Here is a 12,459-nt window from a genome sequence, read left to right on the forward strand (position 1 = left end):
TAACTACAGCTCCCAGAATCTCCAGAGCACGGTGCTGAGGTCGTTTCCTTCACTTCTAGCGCGACCTTCCGTAGTTACCCAGCGGGTCACTTAGCGAGACTACAACTCCCAGGAGGCTCAGCAGAGGCCACTCGGGGTCCAGGAAAACAATGAGACGTGTCCTTTGTGTCCCTGCGGATTAGGAGAGGTCGAATGAGCGGTTGCGGTTCGGGCCCCTTGATTACCCAAGGCAGCCTGAAAGAACCCTAGAACTGGCGGAAGCCAAGTCCGGCGAGGGGGGACGGAAGTACCGGGTGGGAGTGAGGAGGAGCCGGAAGTTAAGGCGGGGAGGGGGTGGGGGGTGGAGGGAAAAGCAAGCCAGAAGGTTCTGCGGCCGCTTCTAGTAGTTTCTAGGCGCTGCCGGGTGCTCGGACCAGGCGGTATTGAAGTGGTTGCTGGCGCTGCTCGGGATCAGGCGGTACGGAGGTGGTTGCTGGGGCTGCTCGAGACCTGGTGACGGCGCGATTGGAAAGCCGATGGCCAAGTGGGGCGAGGGTGACCCACGCTGGATCGTGGAAGAGCGGGCGGACGCCACCAACGTCAACAACTGGCACTGGTGAGGGCTAGCGGGCCAGGCCGCCGGAGCGCCGCGCCGCGCCGGGCTGCGGGGTCCCCGGGACCTCGGCCGGGACCAAGCTGGGGCCGAGGCAGCCCTGCCCGGGATGGGGGTGGGCTCTTCTCCACGCCGTGGTCCCAGCCCCAAGCCTCCCCCGGCTGCCGTCTCAGTGTTTAGGGGGCGAGGAGCAGCGTGGAGGGGTGTCCCCAGAGGAGGGGTTTCCGAGAGGTGAAAGCATAACCCCCCGGCTCCTGCTTCCAGCCCGAGCAAAGAGGTGGTCCCCGCACGTGGTCGGAGGAGACAGTGCGGCCAAACGGCGGGCGCGGATCGCGTGGGGAGGTCGCTGTGTAAGGCTCGGGCGCAGGACGCGGGGGACGGGGGGGGGGGGGGGGGGGGGGCTCGGATTCCTGTTTCGCGGCTTAGGGATGAAATGGGAAGTCCTGGGGACCACCGCCTCTGTCCCGAGAGCGGTTTGGAGCGTGCTCCGCAGGCGCCCAGAGCTCAGGACGGTGAGGACGCCTGGCCTCGCCCGGAACTGTTGGGTCGGTTGTGCTGTAACTGCAGGGGCTGCCCCCGGTTGCCGGGCAAGCGTGGTTTTATATCCTAAGCCCTCTTCCAAAGCCGCCTCTCCTGCATGAAATCTTCCGGGGGGAGTTTCCTGTCTCCCGACTTCGCTGAACTCTCTGTTCATACTGTCTTCACTGTGTGTTTGTTTTTCACTTTGTTGCAGCTTTTTGCCGTTCCTCTCTGCTCGTTTAGTAAGTTGCCAGGCAGATAGTCCTTTTTCTTCTCCTTATCTCAGCCCGGCCTCCGCTCCTGTGAACGGACACGGAGTGTTGGGCCTCATTTTTGTTTGTTTTGAAGCTCTGGGCTTCCATTGTTTTCACGGCCCGTCTAGAGGGCTCACAACGTGTAGGGCGTGTATGACGGCCTGAACCTGCCAGGTCAGAACACTGTGCTAATCGGGTCAAGATTATTGGTTTATTCGCCCCTGGACTTTTCATGCATTCTGTGGCCTCCTCTGTGCTGCTTGCTTCGGTAAGATGTGCACAGATTTCCACGGGGTCAAGTGGCACTGTGCGCGGCGTGAAGGTGCCCTGTCAAATACCCACCCAGAACCATTATGCTGATTTAGTTTGTGACTGTTCTGTGCAGCAGTTGTCCTCATTGACAGTATGTGACTCCTTGTCTTCCTAAAAGAGAGTGACACGTTTGTGGACATACCGGAATGGGACTGAGGGTTTTCTGTCATTTTCAAACCATTTGTCAGGCCTCCGCTAGCCTGTCATTCCCTTGACTAGAGCAAGCAGAGTGCTCTGAGTTGGCTGCTGGTCCATAGCCTTGTTTCTGTTTTGCAGGACAGAGAGGGATGCTTCAAACTGGTCCACGGATAAGCTGAAAACACTGTTCCTGGCAGTGCGGGTGCAAAATGAGGAAGGCAAGTGTGAGGTGACAGAAGTGAACAAGCTTGATGGAGAGGCGTCCATTAACAATCGCAAAGGCAAACTTATCTTCTTTTATGAGTGGAGCATCAAACTAAACTGGACAGGTGAGTGTGCTGGGCTGCACTGGCGGATGTGTTAAGGAGCCAGGCACAAGGTTTAAGAGGTCATGAGCTGCAGGGGAGGTGTGCTGCTTCGGTGACCTACAGAAAGCAGTGTGGGATGCTGGGACACCAAGTGGGTTTCCTCACTGTGAGTCTCAAAGAGTCGCCACAGTGAAGCCGCTGTGCACCTATATTTTGGGGGCTTGGGCTGTAGCTACTTCTGTCACTTGGATGATAGGAAAGTGGGGAGAGGGATTTATTTATTTATTTTTTTTGGTCTTGCTCTTATTAATTGCCTTCAGTGTGATTCTGGCAGGTTAAACCACTGTGCTGGCAAAGCTCACATGTGACTACTTTGGGGCAGCTTTATCCTCTGTTCCTTCTGTGATACTAGCAAAGAATTGGGACCATGCATATGCCCTACTAGAAGGTCCTTCAGTTGGGAGGCTGAAGTTTAAAAGGCCCTAAAGCTAAAGAATTATGTGTAGGAGGCACATCATAAAATAAATTTATGCTTCAGTAAATATTTCTCAAATGAATGGTAATAAAGAGGGGGAAAATAGATGTATCAGGTTTGGGTTTTTTTTTTGTTTGATTTAACAACTAAAGCATAGTGGTCTAAAAGGAACCTTAGGTATCATCTTGCCCCATCCTCTTTTCATAGATTGAGAAACTGAGGCCTCGTGAAGTGAAAGTAAATAAATGTTTTGAAATACAGTCAGTTCTGCTATAATGTATTCCTAAAAGTCACTGCACTATGCAAAGTTGCTCAATGAAAACCAGAGGGCTAATGCAGAAGAGAGGATTAGGTATACAACATGCAAAAATTTCATCAATGACTCGTTTTTGAAAATTTAAGAACAAGCCCTGGCCAGTGTTTGCTAAGTGGTTAGAGCATTGGCCCAGGCAACTGAAGGGCCCTGGGGTTCAATTCCCACTCAAGGGCACATATCTAGGTTGCAGGTTCAATCCCGTGCTGCTTGGGGTACTTGTGGGAGACAACCAATCAATTTGCCTCTCTCGCATCAATGTTTCTCTCTCTCTCTCCTTCCCTCCTCCCCTCCCTTCCTCCCTCTCTAAAAATCAATGGGAAAAATATCCTTGGGGTGAGGATTAACAAGAAATTTTAGGAACGTAAATGTGGATAGCACAGTTTTAAACATGTTAAATTATAAGAAATACATAAATAATACAATAAATACGGTTCTTTACTTGAAAAAGACCTGAAGTTTACTTGTGAAAATGGGTGGCCGAATTGTGGCTTGGGTGTTATTGTGAAGTGATGGGAGGAGGGTCATCTAAAATCAGAAGGAACTGGATAACACCAGTTGTGAATGGCGTGGCTTATAACAGGCATAGTGCACTGAAGTCACTAGCAAGGAGATGTTTGAGATGTGTTTTGTGTGTTCCTGTGCCGCTCAATTAAATGGTGTGGTTTTTTATGTTCACCTAGTGTTTCTCATAGAGGGAATCACATATGAGCCAATGTGAAATTCATGTTATGATCCAATGTCCCCTAATGTATCAGTCACATTGGGACAAATTTGTGTTTTCTAACTAAGCATTCTAGCAGAACTGACTGTATTGGCTATTGACTCGAGTCCTCCCTGGCAGAATTTGGCAGTTCTTGGTCCCACATGGTAATAACACACAAGTTCAAGAAATTTGACGAGGAAAGACATTTCTGCTGGGGGAAGGTCAGTTGCATCCGGTGTGTCGTGTCGCATTTTTCTCAGAATAAAGAGGGTCAGTTCAGTCGTCCAAAAGGAGTGTAAGCAGGGTAGTAGTTAGGGCTCCAGAGCAGATGACTTTTCGCGCAGAGGAGAAAGTGACATTGCATTGCTTTTGACAGGTACCTCTAAGTCTGGAGTGCAGTACAAGGGACATGTGGAGATCCCCAATTTGTCTGATGAAAACAGCGTGGATGAAGTAGAGGTTTGTGCTTCCTAACTCCTCTTCTGTGCTCCACATCCTCTTGTTCTCAGAGGAGAAAAATGAGCTGTCACTCAGAAGTAAAGGCCAGCTGGGCCCACACGTTCAGAACCCCGTTTGGGTGACTTTCTAGGTCGGTGGTGCCACTGGCAGCCTCCAGAGCAGCCTGTGCTTCTTTAGCTGCTTTGCTTTAGCTGGTGATGTGGGTTCTAACATTGGCCACCTTTGCCTTGGCAGAGAGAACCTGAGAAGGGACACTCATGGGGATTGTACGAATGCCCCATCCCTCACCCGTTTCCTTTGGAAACGTCAGTTATCTGATTGCTCAGCACCCACAGTCCACAGCGCAGGTACCCCTCAAGTGATTTACCACCTACTTCTGATCTTTCACTCAGATTAGTGTGAGCCTTGCCAAAGATGAGCCTGACACAAATCTCGTGGCCTTAATGAAAGAAGAAGGGGTGAAACTTCTCAGAGAAGCAATGGGAATTTACATCAGCACCCTCAAAACAGGTATCCCTGGAGTAGTTACGTATGCCTTGAGGTAGTTTCCACCTGTCAGACTCTGATAAAGGGGCTTGACAGTCTTTTCTTTGGCAAATGGGTAAAGATTTGGGGGGAGGGGCCTTATTTCATCTTGAAGTCAATGTATACACTCTGAGGAAGAAAAGATCTAGAGGTGCATTGTCTAATATGCTGGCTGTTGAGCAATTGAAATGTGTCTAGTTCAAATAGCGATGTACTTTGAGTATAAAATACAATGGATTGAAGACTTGGTACAAAAAAGAATGTAAAATATCAAATTTTTTATATTGATAATATATTGAAGTGATAGTTTGGGTACATTGGGTTCAATATATTTTAAAATTAATTTTCCTGTTTAAGTTTTTTGTGTGGCTACTAGAAAATTGTAAATTACACCTGAGGCTGGCATTACACTTCTCTTGGACAATGCTGGTGTACAGACTTGCATCCCCAGCCTCACTGCTTGAGCACAGTCCTGGAGTATCTCTGATATGCATTCTCCAGGGACCTTTAGGGGGTGACTAGAATACTAACCAGCTCAGCTCTCCCTAGAATTCCAGCTCTGCCAGTACGGCTTTATCCTGGTGGAGCACATGTAATGACCATCAGAGGGAACCAGCCTACAAGGTGGGAACCTGTGCTCTGATGCCAAACTAGTTGTAGCCGTTCTACCTACGCAGAGTGGAGAAAGGGTAGTAAACACGCATCCTTAGGTATCTTGCCCCACTCTGGAAGTCATTGGAAGTACGACATTCATTGGCTACCCTCCATAATAGACTTCACGTACATTTAACAAGTTGTAATGCTTCCAGTTGAGTCGGGTTTAAAATAATTCCAGTGAACATGCTACATTATATAACATATACTCAGATACCTGCCTAGCCTAGACCAGGGCTAAAAATGTAAAGTAGATAGACCTGTCCTCGTCATCAGCTCATTCTGGATTAAGATGGCCATATTTGTTAAGCTGCTTGAAACCCCAAATCTCAACTAAGAAGTAACTTTCCAGAGCGGGGTTTTTTATCTTTTCAGAGTTCACACAGGGCATGATCTTGCCTACGCTGAATGGAGAGTCAGTAGCCCCAGCTGGTCAGCCAGCACCGAAAACTGAGGAGCGCAAGGTAAACGGTTTTCCAGCATGTGTGCAGGGCGGGGGGAGAGAGTGGGGGGCTGTCTGCAAAGGGTGTTGGGATACTGCCTCCTCCTAAGGCCACATTTCTGCTGCTCTCTGACTAACCTCTAAGCCAGAGCAGCTTGTGGTGCTTTTTTTTTTTTTAATCTTTCTTTTTTGTTTTGTTTTTTGTTTAGTGTGGTGCTTTTTAAGAGTCCACAATATGTAGTTGTTTGTCTACCCATCTTTCACCTGGTTTTTATTCATTTATAACTATTGCTAGAGCAAATGTAAGCCCTTAGGGATTTCAGAGTCTCACCCTTGGTTGCACGCTGTGGACACAGCATGGTCTTCACCCATATACGTCTTCAGTATTATTTCTAACTGGGGTGTTAATATCTCATACTTCGTTATTAGAGGTCTCATCAAGGTATTGGGTTAGGCCACTAACTTCACCTATCAGAAAATTGATTGATTTCACCCCATTGGCAGGGTGAGCAAGTACATTTTTTCTGGAAATGGAACTTGCATAATTCAGGCTCAGCACTCAGTTTTCAGCCCTATTACCCTTTGTCAGCACAGTGGAGGATATTTTGGAGATGGGGTGGGGTTGGAGGTACAGTTTTGAGCTATTTAAGCATAGAAATTCTGTTTGAGAATTACAGTGTGCTCTTCAGAAATACCTAGTGATTTAACATGTCCTTCTGCTGATGGGTTTTTAAAACAGTAGTGGTCTTCCCTCACCTAAAGTGGTTGTTTTCAGTGGGAACTAAGGATTTTCTGGAAAAGTTCCCCTTGTGACTGAAACACACATCAAGTTCTCTCCAACCCCTTGGAACAATTAGCCTTGGAGGTGAATAAGTTTGTGAGACTAAATGCACATTTGCCCCGGAAGCCATGTTAATTGAGGTTTCACCGTTACTCTAACAACTTCATTGTGACTTTCACAGGCTAAATCTGCTCCTTCAAAAACCCAGACCAGACCTGTTGGTGTCAAAATCCCCACTTGTAAGATCACCCTGCGAGACACCTTCCTGACGTCCCCAGAGGAGCTCTACAGAGTGCTCACCACCCAGGAGGTAAGTGTATAAGTGTAGCCTGTCTGACGGCCTCGTGGCACCTGCCAGGCCAGGTGACTTGGGTTGTGGGCGCATCCCCATCATCAGAGGAAGTACCAGTGAGTAGAGCCTTGAGGCTTTCCTCTTCCAAGCAGAGGCAAAGGAAAACCCACTTTTGTTCAACCTACTCCTCGAAGTGTGTTTGCCCTCTTTGTTCTCATATATATTAGTTTGGGGTCCTCTAATTGGAAACCACTAGGAATCATTCTTTTTAGACAGTGAGGCTGAAGTAATGTCATGGATTCCCACTCACTCAAGTCAAAGCCTGGTCTGCAATGGAATAGAATAGAACCTGGAACGGTCATTGGGCAAAGTGGTGTCTGGAATGAGCGTGGAGGCATGCAGGTGTCGGTTGCCATTTGTCCCTGGATCCCACTGAAAGTCATGCATCTTCTCCCTACTTTGTTTTTTCTACAGCTGGTGCAGGCCTTTACCCATGCTCCTGCGACGCTAGAAGCAGACAAAGGTGGGAAGTTTCACCTGGTAGATGGCAATGTCACTGGGGAATTCACTGATCTGGTGAGTACCTCCAGGCCCAGGATGCAGCCTCTGTCTGGTCAGAAGAATATTATTTCTCCTTTTTTCCACTCTGGGTAAAATTTAAGGCTTTTATCTCTTTGGTTATTAATCTCTTTTGTTTTGTTTTTCAAAATAATGCTGCCATTTCGATTCTCTTGCTTTCCTAGAATTTTTTCCTTAACGGAGTTAAAATCAGTTCTTTCTAGAAGAACTAATGGAAGAGAGGTTGTATATATTGGTGGCTATGGCTTTCCATTTGCTGCACTGAAATTTCACCTGGGCACAGTTGAGCACATCCCACTTAGGATTAAGAGGAGATATTAGGAACTCTGTGGTCCACTTTGCCCTCATAAGTAGTATAATTGCACTGATGGTAGACTCTGTATGTAAGGCAGATAGCTAACCTAGCCAGGCTTGGGCACATTGGTCTAAAGCAGCGATTTTCAATTGGTCTATAGCCGCGATTTTCACTGGTAAGCCACAAGAATTTTCAAAACATGCAATATGTACCTATTTCATGAGGGGCACTGACCTCTTTTCCCTTAGATTGTCAAATTTAAAAATGACAACAGCCTGGCTGGTGTGGCTCATTGGTTGAGGGTCAACCCAGGAACCAAGAGGTCTCGGTTTGATTTCCAGTTGAGGGATTGATTCCCAGAAGGGGACATGCAGGAGGCAGCTGATCAGTGATGTTTTGCTCATCAGTGTTACTATCTATCACTCTCCCTTCCTCTCTTTTAAAAATTCTTAAAGTTAAAAAATGACAACAGCCAACACAACAATAACTGTCTGGTGTGAATGAACCAAAATTATACCTGCTTTTATTGTTAGATTGGCAAAATATGTTTTTTGGTGTGCCGCAGAAGTTTAGTAATAGTTTATGTACACCATGAGATGAGAAGTGTTGAAAATCCTTAGTATAGACTGATCTCTTTGGGTATTTTAGGTCCCTGAGAAACATATTGCGATGAAGTGGAGGTTCAAATCTTGGCCAGAAGGTAAGCAAGCATATTTGTGCTTTTTGATTTGTTTTATCTTAATATATTTTTATTGATTTCAGAGAGGGAGAGAGAGATAGAACATCAATGATGGGAGATAATCATTGATCAGCTGCCTCCTGTGCGCCCCTTACTGGGATTGAGCCTGCAACCCAGGCATGTGCCCACCTGGGCAACGAACTGTGACCTCCTGGTTCATAGGTGGGTGCTCAACCACTGAGCCACAGCAGCCGGGCAGTAAGCATATTTGTTTACTGCCATTAACCCCAGGATTTTTATTTACTTTTTATTTTCTCCTGGAAACCCTGGATCTGAAGCCTCCCTCCCCTCTGTCTTTCTCCAGGGCACTTTGCCACCATCACGCTGACCTTCAGTGATAAGAATGGAGAGACTGAGCTGTGCATGGAAGGCCGAGGCATCCCTGCTCCCGAGGAGGAGAGGACACGGCAGGGCTGGCAGCGCTACTACTTCGAGGGCATCAAACAGACCTTTGGCTATGGCGCACGCTTATTTTAGAGCCAGCAGCGGGAGCTCCAGCCTGCCCGACACTTCAGTCCAGCCCTCTCCTGACTGAGGCTTGACTCACAGGATTGCACCATCCCAACCACTAACTTGGGGCCGGGGCCCTTTCCCTTGCGTATACCTTGGGTTTGTGCATGTTTTCTGCTGGGAGGGATCAGAGGGCAATTTCTCTTTTATGTGTACATATGCTAAATAAACATAATTTAAAAAATGTGCATATCTGGAACCTGTGTTGATTGGGTGGCTGGTACTAAGAGTTCCCTTGATGGTTTTGAATTTTTAAAAAAACGAGGGCGGAAATGAGGCCTTGCCTCCATTCTGGAAAAATGTATGTGATTAAGAGGCATGAGGGGACTCGCCTGTCTCCAAGCACTCCTGCGCTGGCCTCATACCGCAGGCTGGCAGATGGGTCTGCTCCTCTCACTGAGGGAAAGGAAAGGCAGGTTGGCTCTGGCATAAACAGAGTCAGCAAACCACTGGTGGAGGTGGCATCCTTTGCTTTCCACTCTCCATGGCCTCTTAACCTTTTAAGAGAATAGGTGATCACCAGGTACTGATTTGAGATATGGGGAGAAATTCCCACCCTGTGGCAGAGAACTATAGGCCTTGGGTTAACAGCTTCTGTTTATTATTGAGCAGATACTATGTACCAGACACTACCCTGAGTAGCTTCTTTGTATTAGCTCATTTATTCCCCTAAGAGCCCTATGAAATAAATACTACCATTATTTCTGTTTTACAAGAACCCAACCCTTGGATTTCTTAAGTAACATCCAAGAACCAACTGATACTTAGCAGAGTCGGGATTTGGAAGAGGGACCATAACCACAGAGCCAGGACTCAAGTCTAAACCACTGTCTACAGCCTTGTCATCGGACTCCCTTCCACAAAGCAGCAGCTGTGTTGCTAGTATGTTAGGCATCCCTCCTGGAGTAGAAAATTCCAGGCCTCCGCACTCCCAGAAAGAGGAAGAAGTGAATGTTCTCGTTGCATTAAGCTTCCTGAGCACTGACCAAGTGCTGAGGATTCAGTCTAGGGGGCTCACCCTGCCCTGTTGCAGGAGAGGTAGCTATCTGGACAGGAGGGTCACTTCCCCTGCCCTGGCGTCCCGCCCCCCAGGATGAGTCAATGCCTGCTCCCCGGGACACTACCTCCTGCAGCTACAACTATTTTCCTCCTATTTTCGCCTGTTTATTAGGGGGCGGGCCCGCAGGCTAATGCTACCAAAATGACTTGGCCACAATGTTGTAGTTAAAGCAGAAAAGAAGCACTGATCTGGATAATTTTGACCCCCAAAAGCCACCTGTGTCTTGAATTACTCAAAGAGTACGGGACTGAACTAATACACATCTAATTCTGTATATCTGCTTCCTGCGGCTCCAAAAAGAGGTATTTTGATAAAAAGCCTGGACTCCAGCTTAAATCAACAGGCCTCTCCTAATACAGACTCCACTCCAGCAGAGACCAGTGTCAAAAAGGAGCCCTTTCACGCCTGGCTGGAGAGTAACCAATTAAGAAAATAGTACTTACAACAAGTCCTAAGGCAAAGTCTACAGACACCTTAAAGCAAACCAAAGCACTAAGCCAAGTATCTGTTACATGACATACACATGATCATGTCACATCCCCAGTACTGATGGCTGTTCCAATGTTTCCCACAGCCATTTGACAGCATTTGTTAGCCATCTGAGCCCACAAAGCGGAATGATGTATCTAAAAACAAAACTGTGAACTTGGTTCAGCTTGGGTTTGAATTGTAAATATGCCACTTCCTGGGACAAATGTCCTCATCTGTATAATGGGGATAACAGGTGACTTAGAGAAGTAGAGATGATGGACCTAGACGTGCTGGCAGCTGGCAGCCTTAAGCAAATGGTATCTGCTAATTCTGTACTCATGAGCCCACATGTTTTTTCTGGAGCAAGAATGAATATTTTGAAAAGTTGGTTAATTGGCCAAATTGTAAATCATAGACCAAGGAGTCTCCTCACCTAAGAACCATCTGTTGAATGCAGAAAAGTGGACCCCACCACTAGAGATTCTTACTCAATGGGTGTGGTCTATGAACTTGCATTTTGATAGGTATCTCAGGTGATTTCCATATCAGGAATTCATTTTGAGAAGTGCTTCAACATGTTAAGAAAATCTTGTAATGGCCAAGCCAAAGAAGCATACTTAGGTCCCTTTTGTGAATAACGGGACAAAGGATCTGAAACACCGTATCTTCCAAGAGACAAGGGAGGTCAGCAGGATCCAACAGGCTTTGTATTGCTGGTTAAACCCTAGTAAGAATTCAATTTGAGCCTGAACCAGTGTGGCTCAGTTGGTTGGGCATCCTCCCGTGTATAGGGAGGTTGTGGAGGTTGCAGGTTCAATCCCTGGTGGAGGGGTACAGAAAGCAGCTGATTGATCTTAACTCTCACATCGATGTTTCTCTCTCCCTTCCTCCCTCTAAAAAAATCAATAAACTATTCTTTTTAAAAAAAGAATTCAATTGGACCCTTCTTTCCTAAACTAGGATCCCAGATGAGAAAAACCAGAGGGGAAAATCGTGCAAAACCATTGAGGTGGCTGGAGCAGCAAAGTTGGAAACAGTAGTGGTGGTCATAAGCCATGCATGGCCAAGGTGGCTCCTGGCATTTGGCGCAGGGAGAACAGTAAATGACAGCAGTGAGGTGACTGGCAGTGGACAGGAGTGGGGGGAGGGGGTCCTCTGATTTCCTGGGCCCCTCCTGGCTCTGATACTAACTAGCCACTACCAAGCCGCCCCCTTTCACAAGTGCTGTGCAACCTCCATCACAGTGTCTCCTCACACAGGTGTTCCCCCGCCTGCAGCTGCCTGCGGTGTCTCTTTCTCCTCTGTAGAGCTTGAATACACATCATTTTGTAGCTGACCTACTCCCTAATGCCTTTTTCTTAGTTTTTCTCATCTGTGCCTGACATGGTAGCAATTTAGCATGTCACTGAGATTACAGATTAAAAAAGGGACTAAGCACTGTTTGGGTAATAAACAACCATTAGGTATAGATCAACTTTAGAAAGCAGCCCTAGCTGGCTTGGCTCAGTGGACAGAGCATAGGCCTGTGGACTGAAGAGTCCTGGGTTCGATTCCAGTCAAGGGTACATGCCCGGGTTGTGGGCTCGATCCCCAGTAGGGGGCATGCAAGAAGCAGTGATCAATGATTCTCTCTCAACACTGATTTTCTGACTCCCTTTCCCCTCCTAAAATAAAAAAATATATATATTTTTAAAAATTTATACAGCAGTGTGTGTCAAGTAAGTTACATTAGAAAGGAGGAGAATTTGCAGTTTTCTGTGAAAACAGACTCTGGGATGTCTCTAATTTTTAAGTTTATGCTAAAAAAATAATTAAAACATGTCCTTGCTAATTAATTGTATTGAATTTTATAGACGAGACAGTAAACTTGGCTTCCAGCTGGTGACCTGAGATCCTGCCCTCTCTGACCCTGTAATATTCTAATTGCACTGGAGTATTTTTAGACTGTGGTCCAGGACCAGACTAATAAACTCACCTCGAGCTGTGATGCTAATGGGAAACATGTGGCTCTCTGGGCTTCTCCAAGTGGCAGCTT

General features: G+C 46.9%; 1 protein-coding gene across 3 annotated transcripts; it reads left to right on the forward strand.

Annotated features, from left to right (window-relative positions):
• The first annotated feature begins 322 nt into the window (after nt 1-322).
• AHSA1 (activator of HSP90 ATPase activity 1) lies at nt 323-9,081 on the forward strand. 3 transcript variants are annotated; one of them, XM_036314130.1, is made up of 9 exons: nt 325-595; nt 1,954-2,144; nt 3,994-4,076; nt 4,469-4,586; nt 5,631-5,719; nt 6,660-6,788; nt 7,245-7,346; nt 8,293-8,344; nt 8,688-9,081. In XM_036314130.1, exons 1-9 carry the CDS (start codon nt 516-518, stop codon nt 8,858-8,860), a joined length of 1,017 nt encoding a protein of 338 aa, XP_036170023.1. In that variant the 5' UTR covers nt 325-515; the 3' UTR covers nt 8,861-9,081. The 3 variants fall into 3 exon arrangements, with proteins under 3 accessions (XP_036170038.1, XP_036170023.1, XP_036170033.1); XM_036314140.1 differs by lacking the exon at nt 8,293-8,344 and having other exon boundaries at nt 8,688-8,827; XM_036314145.1 differs by lacking the exons at nt 3,994-4,076; nt 4,469-4,586 and having other exon boundaries at nt 323-595.
• Nucleotides 9,082-12,459: the final 3,378 nt, after the last annotated feature.

This window comes from Myotis myotis, unplaced genomic scaffold (assembly GCF_014108235.1).
Source record: "Myotis myotis isolate mMyoMyo1 unplaced genomic scaffold, mMyoMyo1.p scaffold_m19_p_1, whole genome shotgun sequence".
Taxonomy (NCBI): Eukaryota; Metazoa; Chordata; class Mammalia; order Chiroptera; family Vespertilionidae; genus Myotis; species Myotis myotis.